At 36.7% G+C, this 17,808-nt stretch overlaps 1 protein-coding gene across 2 annotated transcripts in view; it reads right to left on the reverse strand.

The window, feature by feature from the left end:
* Positions 1–4,236: 4,236 nt before the first annotated feature.
* EPHA7 (EPH receptor A7) overlaps positions 4,237–17,808 on the reverse strand; it is a 165,542-nt gene continuing 151,970 nt past the window's right edge. For both annotated transcript variants that reach the window (XM_019929446.3, XM_019929444.3), the window contains exons 15-17: positions 11,485–11,678; positions 9,915–10,070; positions 4,237–7,767 (exon numbers count right to left, since the gene is read on the reverse strand). In XM_019929446.3, coding sequence (XP_019785005.1) covers positions 7,653–7,767; positions 9,915–10,070; positions 11,485–11,678 — 465 coding nt within the window. In that variant the 3' untranslated portion in view covers positions 4,237–7,652. The remainder of the gene's footprint in view (positions 7,768–9,914; positions 10,071–11,484; positions 11,679–17,808) is intronic.

Below are 17,808 nucleotides of genomic sequence, written 5' to 3' on the forward strand. Positions count from 1 at the left end.
CCTAGGTGTAATTTTAAAATATTCACAATCACAGCTCACATCTTTCTGCAGATTACTGTTCCTTAAAAAACATTCTCGGGCTTCCCTGGTGGCGTAGTGGTTGAGGGTCCGCCTGCCGATGCAGGGGACACGGGTTCGTGCCCCGGTCCGGGAGGATCCCGCATGCCGCGGAGCGGCTGGGCCCATGAGCCATGGCCGCTGAGCCTAGCGCGTCCGGAGCCTGTGCTCCACAACAGGAGAGGCTACAGCAGTGAGAGGCCCGTGTACCGCAAAAAAACCCAAAACATTCTCCCCATGTCTTTGCCTTGTCAGACAAGATATTGGTAAATAGCTCTTCGTTGTCTCTCTCATCAAGTCCAATTTCTTCTACTTGATTTCAAGTTCTTCTTTAATCTTGCTCTGTTATTTACAACCAGTGATACCTCCTATTTTTTTCAACGTCAGGAAGATGTTGCTATTTGGTCTTGTTTACGAATTATCTCCTCCCCACCTCCCTTTTACCCCGGGGGCCCCATCACTGTGTTCATTGGCTCAGTCTCCCGGGCTTTCCAGCTGCCCCAGCCTATCACAGAAGCATCCATCCTTTCTCTGCAATTAGTTTCTCCCTCAACACCCGTTTTACTACCACCTTCACTGTACCCCATTTATCCTTCAGAGCACCTGATCTACATTATCCTTTAAGAAAAAAAAAACCAATTTGAATTAATTTGCACTTCAAGCATTCTAAAATATTTATAGAGTGTCTACCGAATGCCAGAAACAGCTAAATCCCAAAGGACATAAAGCAAAGATTTCCATTTGGCTTCTGCCCTCCAAGAGCCCTTGATCTAGTGGGAGAGACACACACACACACATAATCTGACAGAACACAATAGGGGAATCACAGCACCAGCAGCAGAAGCAAAGCACAGAAGAGAGAAGTCTACCTCCTGAGTGTCAGTGAAGGCTTGAAGGAAACAACTGTGAGTTGTGTATTGAAGACGGGGATTTCCCTCGTGTAGAAAAGTGAGAGAGAATGTGAGAACAGAGAGCGATGCTGTGGAAGCGCAGAAGGTGATTCTATTGCTCTGATCCAGAAATGGAGAGTAATTAATTCATTCTTCAAGCATCAGGGCCAGACCTTGGTTCTGTAAACTCTATTCCCACCACATCCTTTTTTTTCTGGTCAGAATTGCCAGTGGCTCTTTATGGCCTCTTCCATTACACTCAGCTTCTCCTAGCGGACTCTCCAGATTTCCTGCAATTCATCCCTGCCTTTTATATACACTTTAATATATAATATTACTTGCTCCTCTTATATACGCTTTTGTATACACTTTAATAAACAGTATTACTTGCTCCTTTGCAAATCTGAAGGATGGCATTCTTTGGTGTTTGCTGGTTTTGTTTTTCAGGTAGATCAGAAGAGGTTTAATTGCTCCGTGTCTGCTGGCCCTGCACTACAACTAAGCTAACAGGTATTCCTTTATGAGAAGCAGAGCCATCGAAATAGCAGCAGGAGCCCATGCATTAACTCCTGTCTATTTCTCAGGTCAAGCTAAGCACGTATGTTTGTAAAGTCAGATTCGTGTGGTTTCTGTTAAGTTGGGTTCCGGTGAGTACACTTGGAGCTCAGCGTGCAAGGGGTGACGATCTAAGTGGAAACATGGAATTACAATAACATATGACCAGCAGACCCCCTGCCCAGTAGATCCCTAAAACACTCGTGCACATGTCAGAGCTGAAGAAAGCTGTGGGTCTCTTTCATTTAGAAAGAGAACATTTTAGCCACATATTCTGTCTGGTTTTCAATCTTAACAGTGCTTCTCTCTAGCTAACTGACAGAGGGACACCAGGTTAAATTTAGAAATTTCTCTTGTATTTTACTATAGGTCTAACGATCTGTTTAATAAGTGTCTGCAAATTCATGTCACTTTAAAAAAGTACGTGTGAGTTTTTTGCCTCCTTTCTGTGAATTGTGAAATATTTTAGAAATGTGATTTATATGAACACAGTTCTGCATATGTAGCTTAATTTTCTCTATTTGTTTTTCTCGAGTTAGCTGTCCAGTCATTCATTTTATTTAATTTTGGTTCCATAATGAAATGGTGAGACTTGAACAGTATGTGTTTGTCTTCTGCTAAACTAGAACCAGCATTACCCAAAACAAATGTGCCTGTTGTTTCTTCCTCTGAGCATCTTTAAGATCTATGATTAATCATTCATTAAAAATATACTGTGCATTCTTTCTTTCTTTTTTTTTTTTTTGCGGTACGCGGGCCTCTCACTGCTGTGGCCTCTTCCATTGCAGAGCACAGGCTCTGGACGCGCAGGCTCAGCGACCATGGCTCACGGGCCTAGCCGCTCCGCAGCATGTGGGATCCTCCCGGACCGGGGCATGAACCTGGGTCCCCTGCATCGGCAGGCGGACTCTCAACCACTGTGCCACCAGGGAAGCCCCTGTGCATTCTTAAGTTATATATAAAACTACAAATATACTTAATTAAAGTCTATGAATTTCAAAAGGGAAACAAAGATAACCTTCAGTAGTGGAAACCTGGGATATCTGAAATAATGAAATACATGTTGCAGGTTATTTCTTATGGAGCTTTGCTTGTTATTCATGGAGGTTTAGCATAGACAACACCTCACTTGTTACTGTGCCCAAATCATCAAATGCCAGCAATTTGAGAATCCCTGCTACCGTTACATACCTAAGGGATTTCTAGTGCTGTCACAGACCCATGGAACACTAGACTAGATCTACTTATTGCTACTTACCAAACTTTGGGAGAGAGGTCCAATTAAATTAAATCAATTAATTACATTTATTTTAACCTCAAGGTCAATCAGAAGAGGTCTTTTATTGTTTAATAATAGATTTAATTACATTCAATCACTGAACTTGAAAAAAATACCCCCCTACAGCACTTAACTCTAATGAGGTTCACAGAAGCATCCTATTGAAATATTTTATTCTCTTGTTCGTATTCTTCAAGCTACGCTGAGATGCATTAGACAGAACAGTAGAGCAGCTGGGTAGGGGCTATTGAAGGGCCACTGCCACAAAGCCAAGAGCATGCTTTTCCCTTCAGAGCAGACTGCAGGTTTGCCAGTCACCATGCACTATCTTTTATCATTTGTTAATATCAGTAGTTACAATCTTTTGAATTGAATTTAGGAATTTGATCACCTCTTTGATCCTCTCAGAGGCTTCTCTCAAAATTGATAGTTTTTACTGTAGCTAACAACATAAAACAAAGGGTAACAGTAGAAGATAAAAATACTTCAGCAAAACCTTGTTACTGATGATCACTGAAAGTATTAAAATCTAATTTTTACTTAGTGATAGAACTTGTATATCCTTCATAACAGCTTCATACTTTTGGAGGAAAACAAGTGCTGGTAGAATAGTGTATTTTTGTACCACTTATAAATCCAGTACTTTAAGAGACCATTTGACTGTGCGTCAGTGTTTCGGGCTGTGTAATAATCACTGTGTGAACTTCGGAAGGGCATTGCTTGTGGAAGAGTCAGGGACAGCCAAGACTTCAAGATTATCTTTCAACTTCAGTTCAGCCTACCCCGAGCCTCAGCATCAGGAGTGTGATAACTAGTGATAGCATGTCACCTGGTATCTGCCTAGTCTCATTTTTTGAAACATGTTTGGATATTTGTTCAGAGTTTGTAGAGCTTACAATGGTGATGCTGGAGAAAAGGGAGTGTTTAGTTTATTTCAGGTGCAAGTTGGTCTGATCTAAGTCAGTGTCATTGATAAACAATCAGATAACCAGATTTATCACTTTTCCCATTTTCTCTGGACTCTGTTTGCATCCTGCAGCATCTTAAACACAGAGACTCTCCAAGTTGCTGTATTATACTAAATGTAAGAAATACTTGTCAGGGTTTCATGACAAAGTATTACCTTTCCCATGCAAATATTCTTGTTAGTACCATGTAGTTGTAGATTCAAAAAAGAACAAAAGAGGTTTTAATTAAAATATTTGACAGTTCAGCTCTTTGAAGACATAGTCTTAACTTGTTATTCTGTAATAATTAGAGTGGAATTAAGTCTGTGTGCAGAAGGAGGGGATGAAAAGGATAATAATTTTCTTCATATTCTGATTGGCTCCCTGAAGTATTTAAATAAAACCTTGACTCTAAACATCTCCTTTCATGATATTGTGTAAGAAAATAAAGAACATGTAAGGGACATAAAGGAATCCGCCAATGATTGGAGACAGGATTTTCTTTACATTGTCTAATAGACTCGTTTATTATTGTAAGCTGGTAAAAAGAGACTTATGCTTCGTGTTGAAGAAAGAGTTATTTGTGCTTGATACATTGAAGACACTGTTCAAAAGCATTTTGTCCTTATAAAAGGATGACCCCTGTAGTAATTCTTAGGCAAGGAGGGACAAATTCAACCAACAAAAAGCACATCTCGCCCCGAGTTCCCCATGATTTCTCCACATATAGCAAAAAAATACACATCAGTAATTTATTTGAACATGCACATCAGTGAGTAGCACAGTTCCAGGCTACTCAGGAAACAAAAGGGAGAATATCAGCATTACCTAAATAAAAAAGAGAGGTGACTTACACCATTTTAATTGTCTTAAAAACACGGATAAGAGGAGCAATTAAAATAGCATCCTAAATAGTACTAGCTAATGTAGATTACATAAGTATACAATATGATTCAACTCAGAGTGCTCTGACAAGCATAAACCACCAGTCCTAGTAAACAAGGCCCAGATCAACTGCCGAGAAAATGTTAGATTCAGATGTAACAAAAGTTACTTTTATTTCAGTCCCGAATGCAAAACACAAGTCACGTGTGAAGACAGCATTCTAAAAAAGGTGGCTCTGTTTAAGCAAGGAGGCCGATTCCTTTTGCATTTTTATTACGTTTGAATTCTCTTTCTGACATTTGCTTTCTCTATCCTTCCTCCCCTGAGCACTAATTTATCAAAAAAACAAAACAAAACAAAACAAAAAAGGATTTCAAGGTGCAAGTTGTACATTCTCATCGTTATACCGTTTCATCTCTTTCTGGAAGACAGTATTACAATCAGCATTACAAGGTTAATTACTTTTCTCTGAATATCTGTTTCACATACATGTATTTCAAAATCATAATGTTGATTGGGAAAAGAAACCTACCGACGAGAGAGTGATGCGTCATACCCTTCCTATTGTGCTGTGTCTTTCCCATCCCTTCTCCCTTTCCCTGTAAAGAGCTGTAAAAAATTTAAGGCAGATGAGGTATATTGCTGAAGGAAAAAGTTATTTTTGAAAAAAAACTCAAAAAAACTTTTATTCTGCCCTTCTACTCAAGAAAGACTACTCAACTATAAATCTAGTGCTAGAAAAAAGCAGGAAAGACACCGTTTGCATGTACCCTACTATGTCTTCTATTTCTAGAATGGCTTTTTGTTAATTTAATTTTAATAGAAAAAATAAGCACCTTAAGCTATGAACAAGAAAAGAACTTCATTCTTAGTGAGTCTAGAATCCAAACGGAATTAAGAACACTCACTCAAACTCTTTCACTCATTCTCACAAAGGCCAATGCTACTGATTAGAATTGTAAAGTGCTGTACTTAGTATAAACACTTGTATACACTGCAGACACTGAAAAATAACCCTCAAGCACATTGTGTTATAGTTCCAAAAATATATTTACAGTCTATTACAAAGATTACAAATGGAAGTGTCTAGGTGACTATATTATGCTAACTAAAATTATTTTACAGATTATTTCTCCTTAGGGACAAAAAACATTTTAGTGAAATTAAAATGATGTTTCTAGTCAATCAAAAAATAAATTAAAATATCAAACAACACTGTACAATGATTTAAAAGAAAAAAAAGGGGTGGGGAGGGGTTGGGACGCAATCCTTTTGAGTTTTTCTATAGCCATCTTTGGTCCTAAATGTGGGAAAACACATTATGTAGCACTGAAAATACCTGTTCTTTTGTGATGCTCTGCAAGTGAAATAGAAAAATATAGTGCATTTTCAATGTATTCAGAGCCCACTACAGAGAAATGTGTGTACAAAACAAGACAGTATAAATAAAATTTACAAGTTTTACAAAGGAACATTTACAGGTTTTGTTTCTGTTATTTGATCGTTTGTTTGTGGGTGCCCACATTATCAAACAAGACCAATTAGGACCGATCCCTGGGATCTTTCTCTATTAAAATCATTATAAACAGCCCAATTCTCTTTGGAAATACAACAGTTCAATTCTGGGGTAGTTCATGATTTTCGTTACTTTTGAAAGCATTACTCACAATATGTATACATTCCTGAAATAGCTATAAAGACACATTTAATTATTGCTTATGAAATTCTAACACAGTAATCAAATAATCTTGTTTAATAAAGCTTAAAGAAAAAGCCAGACCCTTCACCTCTTCCTTACATGGTAAAATGCGTTCTTTCATTTAAAAAGCTTCTCCCATCAGCGTTCACGTATAAAAAGACTTTTTTTTTTAAAAACTGCAGTGGTGATATTCTGTGCAGCAAATTTGTTTTTGAAAGGTGAAAATTGTGAACTGCCCCTTTTATCATGCTTCAGAGTTCTAATATAAAACTTAATTCTTTCCTTTCATGTTTGGACTGCATTAAACAGAATAGGATATAAAATATATGTCAACTATTTCTCCTAAATTTCCTAATGTCTCGATATTGAAAAAATCGTGATGTGCTCAGATTAAATTTTAGATAACACTGGATAGTCTTGCTTTCAGAGACTTGCCTCCACCAACATTCTTTAGATGAAGTGACTCATCTTTCTTTTTATAATCATAAACCTACAATTTGAGTTTTTATTAAGTTCTGTCTAGTAAAATCACTCTATAAACAATCTGTTAAAAGTGCCTTATAGTATTTATGGATCATTATTGCTTTTTTCATTGAAAAGATAGTGTGTTGTCAGATCTTTACAAAAAAACTTTCTTTTTAAAAAATATCAGAGCGTTTGGCAACGTGCATTTTCTTGACTACCTGCCAATTAGCAAACAATCTCAAAACAGCACTGATTAAACAAAATTAAATAGCACAAAAGGGATACCAATGTTCTGACAGAGATATATCTTCAATCATGCTATGCTTTTTTTTTTTAATTGGAGATTCTTTCAAAGGTACCCAGTGTAGTAATGTGTCATAGATTAACACTACAAAGGTCCAAAGCTATAAACAACTTTCTAAAACAAAGTCCTTATGAAGAATAAACACAAATGATTTTAAAAAGGAATAGTCTGAAATCACGTATTTAAGGAAAATATTTCATTGATTTTAACAATAAGATCATGATTTTATTTGACAAATATATTCTTTCTTAAATTCTTTATGTACATTTTAAAAAGTCTATCAGATAAAAAGGAGGTTAGAGAGCTCAAGGTGTTTGGATGTTTTTTCAGGTAGTACTTTGTTTATTGTCACTGCTGTTTTCCTGGCCACCAGTGGTGGATCCTAAATTCCCTTTTTATATATTCTGGTGGCACTTAGGAGTTCAAGTCTATAGGTGCTTCTTAAATCTTCTCTTCACTGTAGGAAGGACCCAGGATATCAACTGTCTGCTAGCAGCATTCTACGCATATACTGAAGGCCAGTACTGTTCTCTCGTGGTCCATAGTCTCCCTCATAAGGGAGAAACCCTTATCACACTTGAATGCCGGTTCCATGTAAATGGAGCATTTGTGCTCTCATAGTCTGAATGCTGCTCATGATTTTCTTTTGATGGCCCACCAGTGTGATCCCTAAACTCATCACATCCCTGAAAAAGACAAATGCAGTTTTTATTAGTTACCTTGCAAACATTTTATTTGGTACTAAGCTGTCATCAACTCTTTAATTAATCTGTTTCTCTTAGGCACACAGATCTTATCTTGGTGTTCTTGGACATTAAGGTCCTATTCCCACAGTGGGTCGGATTGGCAACCTGCATCAACATTATCCTTTGTAAAACCCTGCTACTCAGGATCTCAATTTGTCGTGATCAGTTATTTTTAAACTATTTGACCTTTTTTTTTTAACAGGGTGATGTGACTTTATTTTTTAGACGCTATGCGCGACTTGTGGGGTTGCTCCCCGAGACCAGGGATCAAACCCGGGCCCTAGGCAGTGAAGGCACTGAGTCCTAACCACTGGACCGCCAGGGAATTCTTTGATTTGACATTTTATTTAAGAAATTATCAAAGCCTTAAAATTATTATTAACTTAAGGTACAGCTAGGAAATGTTACATGAAATGTAGTATTCTTGAATCTAAGGAAAGTTAAAAATATTTCATTGTTTAAATAGGATGTAGTATGAATGGAAACATTGCATGGCTCTAGTAGATCAAGAATCATCAAGGATCATACAAAGTATTATACTGAGTTTAATCAACGTGTGGTAATCCTGAGCATATTATTGGTTGTATACTTCAGTTTAGTACAATCATTTGACCACATTTTGGAAAAAAAAAATTCCTTAAAGTGTGCAATACCTATGTTTAATAGCCTAAATTTGCCATACGCCAGCTGTATCTATTAGCCAAAAAGACTGAGCTTAGGTATTTACAAGTAGCTAAAATATAGCCACAGTAGAGTACTGTGATATTTCATAGCCGTGGTCTAATGAGACCTTGCGAAGCACGGTTTTTCAGGGGAGTAGATTACTTTGCAGAGACAGGTGTAATTACATCAGCTCTACCCACGTGGTGTCTAGCAGAAAACCAAACGAGAGAGGATGCACATGCCGAAATTCGTGTATATGCCATTTCCTGACATGCCAGGAAAGAGTACGTGATTGCTGGCTTTCTTCTCATCTGAAAAATGTGAAACACTTCTCCCAACAGTACATAAATAGCATCCCACTAATAGAACCTTGATAATTGTTTCCCATTTTCAAACACACTGACTGAGAGGAACTGCATTGCCTGTAAGAGTTATGCAGCAGCCAAGGAAGCTGAGGTCCAGAGATACTAAATGTATTTCCTAAGACCACATCATCAGTTATAGAGCCCGAAAGAAATATTTACTTCTTTTTACCTCCAGTTCAGAGCAATTTCCAAAACTGTTTTATCAGGTCATTCTTCAATTAAAAAAAAAAAAATCAATCAATCACAAACCTTCCAAAACTTAAGTTAAATTCTTATTACGTTTAATTGAATTAGGCGTCTTTGACCTCTTCAGAAAGTGCTCATACTGGATTTCATAATGCATTTTGGTATTAAAATTTCGAGATTTTTAATGTCTGATACAAACATGGTGAAAGAAATCCTCTTTTGCAATGGAGAAAGTTTCCCCAGTGACTAGGAATCTAAACAATACAGCAGGAGTTTGGGATTGATATGAATATACTGCTATATTTAAAATAGATAACCAACAAGGACCTACTGTATAGCACAGGGAACTCTGCTCAATACTCTGTAATAACCTAAATGTGAAAAGAATTTGAAAAAGAATAGTTATACATGTATAACTGAATTACTTTGCTGTACACCTGAAACTAACACAACATTGTTAATCAATTCTACTCCAGTATAAAATAAAAATTTTAAAAGATAGATAATACAGCGGTTAATGAAAGAGGAAGTCTCACTGGGTGGTGTTTTGAACACTGGCTATGGAGACAAATTAGCTACCACTTACGATTGAGTCAGTTTAGGGCAAATATTTAAATTCTCTGAGCCTTAGCCTTGTCATACATAAAACTACTGACTTAATAAAATTGTTGCCATGAAGGTTAAAAAAGATATTGTATGTTCAGAAGTCTGTTTAGCAAAATGCCTGGGACATGGTAGGCACTTATTAAAGAGACAATTTTCTCCCTGATTTTAGGGCTCATACCTCTTTAATATATGGAAGATGACCTAAAGTCTAACGTTTGGATTGCACCTGATACATTCTTCAATATAATTTTGCAGGTTTAAGCTTACTCGATAGTCATCCTGGCGACTGATTCAAGGGAGTTGTAGCCGGCTGCTGTGAAGTTATCTTTATATCTTTCCATCTTAATAGCTTGTAGCCATTCTCCAACTGAACAAAAGGCAGTGAAGTCAGGAGTGTTTTGATCCAAAAGAGGGCTTATTGGCCTGGGTGAGAATAATACAGAAAAGCAAATTTTTTCATGAATTACGAAAGAAAGCATGCCTTAGCCCCACAGAAATAAGGATATAAAAAATAAAATTACATATTTGATATTGTAATAACAAACAGATATGCTAATAAAAATCTAATGTGTAAAGTTTGCCCAATAATTCCAAATTCCAAATGCATAAACAACAAGGTCCTACTGTAGAGCACAGAGAACTATATTCAATATCCTGTGATAAACCATAATGGAAAAGAATATGAAAAAGAATGTATATATACGGATAACTGAATCACTTTGTTGTACAGCAGAAATTAACACATTGTAAATCACCCATACCTCAATAAAAGAAGTTTAAAACAAACACCTAGGGTTTCCCTGGTGGCGCAGTGGTTGAGAGTCCGCCTGCCGATGCAGGGGACGCGGGTTCGAGCCTCGGTCCGGGAAGATCCCACATGCCGCGGAGCGGCTGGGCCCGTGAGCCATGGCCGCTGAGCCTGCGCGTCTGGAGGCTGTGCCCCGCAACGGGAGAGGCCACAACAGTGAGAGCCCGCATACCGCAAAAACAAACAAACAAAAAAAACCACCCCAAAACCCTACTAACTACAAAATTTCTATTTTATTTAGATATGATAACCAGCAGATTGCATCTTCCATGTACTTTTCAGAGTATGGCCAACAATATTTGTAATCAGTAAATATCTGTTCATTTGCTTCTCTGAAAGTAACTGGGAGTACAGAAAGCACATCTGGCTGTGGACTAACTTGTTCAGAGGGTGCTTTTGAGAACATAATGCACCCACTGTACTAATGGCACCCCTTGTGCACCTTGTGAGTTCATACACCTCCGCAAGGGCCTGACTACAGTACAGACGACAGAGCAACAGGTCTACCTGGCAGATGAAGCCGAATAACCCCATGAAGCATGCATGGGGCGGTTCGGTTAGGTTCTTTTTAATGGGTATACCTCTTAAATCATATATTGAATTACCTTAATAATCTTTAACTTCATGGAATCATTTTACTATGAAACTCAAAGCAAAACAATCCAATAGATAAAATGGATATAATAAAAAACTAGGGCAACAGCAATAAAAATCCATGTAATATTGATAATGTGAAATGCCACCTAATCACACAAATCCACTTGAGAAATTTTTCTAAAATGACAGCCAGTGATATTGATCATAAATTTTATTTAAGGCAATAACAATGAATAGATCTCTTTAAACACTGATTTAGCTAAGGCAAGCCATCTGAAAAGAAAAAAAAAACTTCTATAAAGATAAGAAATTTAATATGGACTTTAATAACAACACAAATGTCGATTTGCCATTGGGGTGGGGCTGAGGAGATACATGGTTCATATGAAGTTTGAATTTCTCCCAGATTTCATTTCTTTAGCTATTTCTTACCTACTACACGTTCCCAGGGGTGTCTTCAGACTATTTGGGTTTCGAATCATTTTGTCTAGAATTCCAACTATCTGTTCAAACTTTGGCCTTTCCGCACGTTCCTTCTGCCAACAATCCAGCATCAGCTGGTGAAGCCCAGCTGGGCAGTCCATGGGCGCTGGTAAGCGATAACCTTCTTCTATTGCTTTTATAACCTAATAGCCAAAAGGACATTAAAATATTACTGACTGAGATTCAATTATAATCAAACGGATTGCCCAGGAGGCAAAGTGATTTATCCAGGTAAGAGTAAAGTACACTGCTATGCAAAAGACTTACTTATTTTTTCCAAAACATCCATGGATGTTAAGCATGCTGTTAAGGGGTGCGTGAAGCTCAGGGTATGATGACATTTCCTAGTTAATTCGGCGATAGGGAGCAGCAATTAAGCTCACCCAGGGCGCAACAGATGGAAACTTTTTTAATGTCATCCCAGAGGTTTTCAAAAGGGAAGATGTTAACAGAACCATTTTATTGTATATAGCTGTGCATGTACATATCTTCCCATACATTTACGTATGAATTCCTCAAGTTGTAAAAAGAAGGTCTGAGTTACCCAGAATTAGCCCCTACCACAAAGTTTCACTTTTTGAAGACTTCAAATGATACTTTTCAGCAAGATATCCAAATATGTGAATGTACTATGACAGAAAATGTTACCAAGCACACTATTATTTTAAACAATATGAAGCTTATATACTGATGAAGTGTATAGTGTTACAAGATACAGTATTGTGTTAGAACCAATTTGTACTGTTCATAAAGGTGATTGGATCACTTCCCAACTCCAAATCCTGTGACCTCACACAGGCAGACTGAAACCAGCCTTGGGGGATGGAGGGAGGAAAGTGTTATACCAGGAAATTGGGAAAGGTTACAAATCAGTTTCCCACTCAGAGTGCTGGCTGTTAAATTTTTATCAGCACATCACTACCCATTTATATCTATTAACAGCCTAAGAGGCTATTTGTATCAATCTTTGAATGTTAATGCACACTAGGCCTCCATAAACATTTGTACACGGCAATCAGAAAGTCCAAAAATTACTTATTTAGACTTGGGTTTTCTATTTATACGGAAAGCAAAAAAAGATTTTAAAATCAGACATTGTTACAAATCTGAGCAGCACAGGGAAAATAACAGGAAAGCAAAAAAACACAAATAAGAAGGACTTGTAAAACATCAAAATATTATTCAAGAGGGATTAACAAATCCTTTGATACTAACATAATAGTAATAGAAATGTAGGAAAAAATGGCTCTCTGGAAAAAAAAAGAGGTAACCTTGAGTTTTTGAAGAAAACAGGACTAAAGTAGGCAGACAAAAGCTGGCTTTAAGAAACGTCGATGAACATAATATTTGTAGGGAAACATATCCTTAAGATGCTTGCTGACGTTCAAGAATAGCACATTAAAATGTGAAAGGTTGTAGGATGGAATAAATAAAGTAGCTAGCATCAACAATTTTTAGACAAAATCCTCTGTATAAGAAAAACCGTGTCCACTTTTCTTTAAGGAAAATTTATATATGCAAATTGATAAAGTTTAAAAGGTAAAGAGATAAACTTAAATAGAATAATTTTTGAAAAATTTCATAAGTATAAAATCTTCAGCCCCAAATCTCCCCTGATCACTAGGCTGTAAGTCCATTCGTTTACTAGATATCTTCCCCTGGATTTTCCATAGGAACTTCATACTTTATTTAAAATTGAATTTTTTTACCTTTCCCCAAAGCTCTTACTCTTTCATTTAATGACACTTCCAGTCATCCCATCCAGAGAGCTGAAATGAGAACAATCTAGACTCTCTTACATGCACAATTAGTCACCACTTTCTGATGATACTACTTCCTAAATACAATATACTCAAATGGTAGAAATATATTTTCGTATATGGATATCTCTCTATCTCTCTGTGTGTGTGTGTGTGTGTGTGTGTGTGTGTGTGTGTGTGTGTATATACACATACACAGTGCTGTAATTGGAAATGGCTTTACTCTGAAAATTAGGTTAGTGGATTGGTGAAAATTATTTATTTTTGCTTATGTACTTTTGTTTTAAAGCTTATTTACCCTAAAGTTTATTATTAATTTTGAATACAACAATTTTTAAAATGTTACCTTTATATTTGTTTTATTAAATTGGTGTGGGGTGGGGGGAAGTGTGGTAGAAAATACCATGAACATAATAGATTAAAGTACAACACATAAATATATATTTATTTTTGCAGTAATGGAGCCATTATCCCATAGTTATGTAGTTATGTCTTTACAAAGTCTCACACTATGGGATCTTTCCTTCAGTACTTTATTTTGAATAACAGCTAGGGAGAAAACACTTTAGCGTTAAGTGACTTTAATCAGTGTTGGTATTGAATGCTAGTGAAAGTCGTATGAGAGTTTTAAAATTTTCCTGTTTATGACTCTGTAACTACAAATGTTGGATATCATTGTAAACATTCCTCTATAATAATATCCCTTTAAAAAGCACACAAGAAAACATACACAAATGGGACCTCTGTAGAGATCATCAACATATAACTACAGGAGGAATTAAATTAAAAAAAAAACTTTTAAATGCAAAGAATTTCATGTGGCTTTGTATAACACTCCAAGGACAGCGCTATTTTAGGATTCAAAAGTGCTCTATGTTAAACAAGTTAGATAAAACTAAAAATAATGTGCTTTGGAAAGCTGTATTAAGTTATTTAAACAGTGGCTCAAGTTGTGAATAAGTAAATTAATAACTGGTAAAACTTTATATATTCAAAATGACCAAATAGTAAACATTTTTTTTTACGGGGAAAAGAGTGGCTTTCCTCTATCTTGAGGTTGCTTGTATCTGAACATATGCAGTACTTTTCTGAATTGATGGGACTCCACCCCCATGCTCATAAGATTGGGGCAATGCTTACTATTTTCTACCACCTCCTATTTCCCCACTTGTAGCTTTTTCTCAGAAGTTCTGAAAGGAACAATGCAGGTAGAGAAATCGTTCCTTTTTTATTTCTCTCTAAATAATCTTTGAAACGTACATCTAAACCTTATCATGATCCTCTTGACAAAATACCCTTCAACAGCTCTCCAATTAGAATTCTTTGGCTTTGAGCACAATATATTCTTAAATCTTTGTGCCAATGAATAAAGTAACATGAAATAACTCTTACAGGAATGAAAGAGTTAGTAAACTTCTGTAGTTATCCTATTGCACTACAGAAATTTGACGATTCCTAGTATTAGAACAGAGAACATTTATCAACACAAAATGAAACTTCTAGCTCTCAAAAACACAGTGGTTGGGCTTCCCTGGTGGCGCAGTGGTTGAGAGTCCGCCTGCCGATGCAGGGGACACGGGTTCGTGCCCCGGTCCGGGAAGATCCCACATGCCGCGGAGCGGCTGGGCCCGTGAGCCATGGCCGCTGAGCCTGCGCGTCCGGAGCCTGTGCTCCGCAACGGGAGAGGCCACAACAGTGAGAGGCCCGCGTACCGCAAAAAAACCAAAAAACAAAAAACGCAGAGGTTTACAAATTTTTAAAGGAGCAGCAGCAAAGTATAATTAAAATAAGAGACGCTCTGGACTGGGAATGGACTTTGGGACTCCAAAGCTGCCATTAACAATCACGCTCCTACCTACAGGGGCACCAAAGATACGTGCTGGTGACCTTGGTCTCTATAGGGCATAGTTTGGCATAATTCAAGGCAAGCCTGTTGAGGATAAACCCGCCTTCAAGGGATGATTCAGCCAGGAACTGAGACTTGAGGTTCTGCAGGTTTTATCTGGTTAGCCTGCCAGAGAAACAAGTTATCTTTTAAGGATACAATAATCATAGTAAATATTTATTGAATACTTACTATACGATTAGCATTGTTTTAATTATCTCATTTAATCTTTACAAAAACCTTATTAGGCAGGTATTTTTATATTGATTCTAGAGACAAAGAATCAGAGGTGCTGAGAAGTTAAGCACCGGGAAAACATCACACAGCTGTCAGTAGAAGAGACAGAATTTGATGGAGGCTGTCTGACCAGAGCCCATGCTGTTGAGAGCTGCATTATATTTCCAACTGGGAAAACAAAAAGTGTGCTGTGCAAATAGTTACACGTTCTCAGAAACAACAAAACACACAGTAAGATGACTGATCCTACACTTCTAAAAGCATTACGTAATTATCCATGGAATTCATTTAAAACATCTTTTTGTGAAATTACTAGAAACCCCTTGGATTTGCCTGTTGAGGTCTAGCCTTAGCATTATAATAAAAGTCAAAGAAAAAAAGGAAAATATTCATAGCAATTTCTAATTCTAGATCATTCCCAGAGGGATAAGAAGTGACTAGGGTAAATGACGTTTTAAAAGAACACTGGGATCCAACAAGGGACACTTCTTAGACTGCAGAGAAATACTTGGAAAACACACATTTGCTTGCCGAGATGTATTTCAGTATTACTACAGTATGACAGTAGTTAAGAGAAAAAGGAGCACAGACAGACCCCATGATAATGGGCCTATAATACCTCAAAATGGGAGAAAACATGATTGGCTTCTGTTCTCCACTTATGCCCATTTTCATCTCATTAACCTCACAATAACATGACCCACATTTTAGGCAATTAAATATTTTGGACCCCACCTGCAGGATTACAGCAAAGTTTTACCAAAAAATCCACAATTTTTTATATTTTAATATAAAAAAGTAATAAATCAGTGGTGACTTTTAAAAGGAAAAGTTGAGGGCTCACAGTTTAGCTGAGGATAAACTTAGTTACAAGCATATTCTATTTTCAAAGCTCTTAAATGTCTTTTCATGGACCACTTTAAAGAATTATCTTTATGTCTCCTTTCTTTATGGGTGCTTAATTTTTTACCATCCTTGTGACTACCTACCAGTAAATTGGATGATTTATTGGCCTACCTTAAGGTAAGAAGAAATGACTTTGTTGAGTACTATAAACAGGAAAAAAAGTAATCCATATAATGAAGAATTTTAAAATTTCATAAATTGACTATGAAAATTATATTCGGACTAATTAAGACATAAATTCAATTAAAACACAGCTGCTGTGAATGCCGAATATAAGTATTTCCAATTTGTGTATTATGTATTATATTTGACTGCATTTATACATATAAGTTCTGTCTTTGAAAGGTCATTAATGGAAAGGGCTAAACACCTACAGATTTTACAGAAGAATGAAAGTTGGAAATTTATTGGGAAAGCCTACCCTTTTGGTTTTAACTGCAAATACCTAGATTCTAACTGATTCCATTGCAGTTAAAACTCAGGAAATTTATGGGCACATGAAAAACAGTGAGGAGTAATCCTGTGATAAACCTATTTGGGTGTGGGGAACTTCATACATACGCATATTATCTTTTCCCAAGATTTTCTTGCTTATTCCCTGCTTTAGAGTGCAACTAAAGCCTCCTGGCACTATCTACCTCATTGATTTTACAATACAGTCAGCCCTCCATATCCTGGGAGGATTCTACATCTTCAGATTCGGCAGCCATGGATGAAAACATTTCAAAAGAAAAAGGAAAACCAGAAAATTCCAAAAAGCAAAACTTGAATTTGCCACACACCAGTAATTATTTGCACTGCATTTACATTGTATTCATATCTATTTACATAGTATTTATATTGTATTAGGTATCATAAGTAGTCTAGAGATAATTTAAAGTATACAGAAGGATGGGCACAAGTTTAGTGCAAATACAATGTCATTTTGTATAAGGGACTTGAGCATCCTCAGATTTTGGTATCTGCCAAAGTCCTGGAACCAATGTCCCATGGATACTAAGGGACTAGTGTACCTCTTTTTTATTTCTTCGGAGTGATCACAGAAACCTCACTTTATTTAGCTTTCAGCCTAGAATTCTGTGGAGTTCCTGACAAATATTAACTATCAACTTAGATCTTGTTCTCATGGTGACTTAAGAAAAGTCTCTTGTAATCCGAGTATTGAAATTTGAGGGCTTTCTAAAATCCCTAACAAATTTCTAGCAACTAAGTTTAAACAATATAAAGTGAGTTGATTCAATCAAGGGTGATTCTCTCGATCAATCTAGACTGATTCTTAAAACATTAGTGTCTCTGAATATCTGATGAAAGCAACATTCCCAGAAAAATAACATATATTCACATATACAGAGGATTTCCATATGCATCAGGGAGTTGGCAGGTCACTTAAGTCTCTCCATGGTCTCCTACCCAGAGACTCCAAGAAAAAAGCTTTTCTCTAGAGAATTTTTTTGCTAGAATGGAATTCATTATTTTAAATTATCC

The sequence above is a fragment of the Tursiops truncatus genome, chromosome 12 (genome assembly GCF_011762595.2).
Source record: "Tursiops truncatus isolate mTurTru1 chromosome 12, mTurTru1.mat.Y, whole genome shotgun sequence".
NCBI lineage: Eukaryota > Metazoa > Chordata > Mammalia > Artiodactyla > Delphinidae > Tursiops > Tursiops truncatus.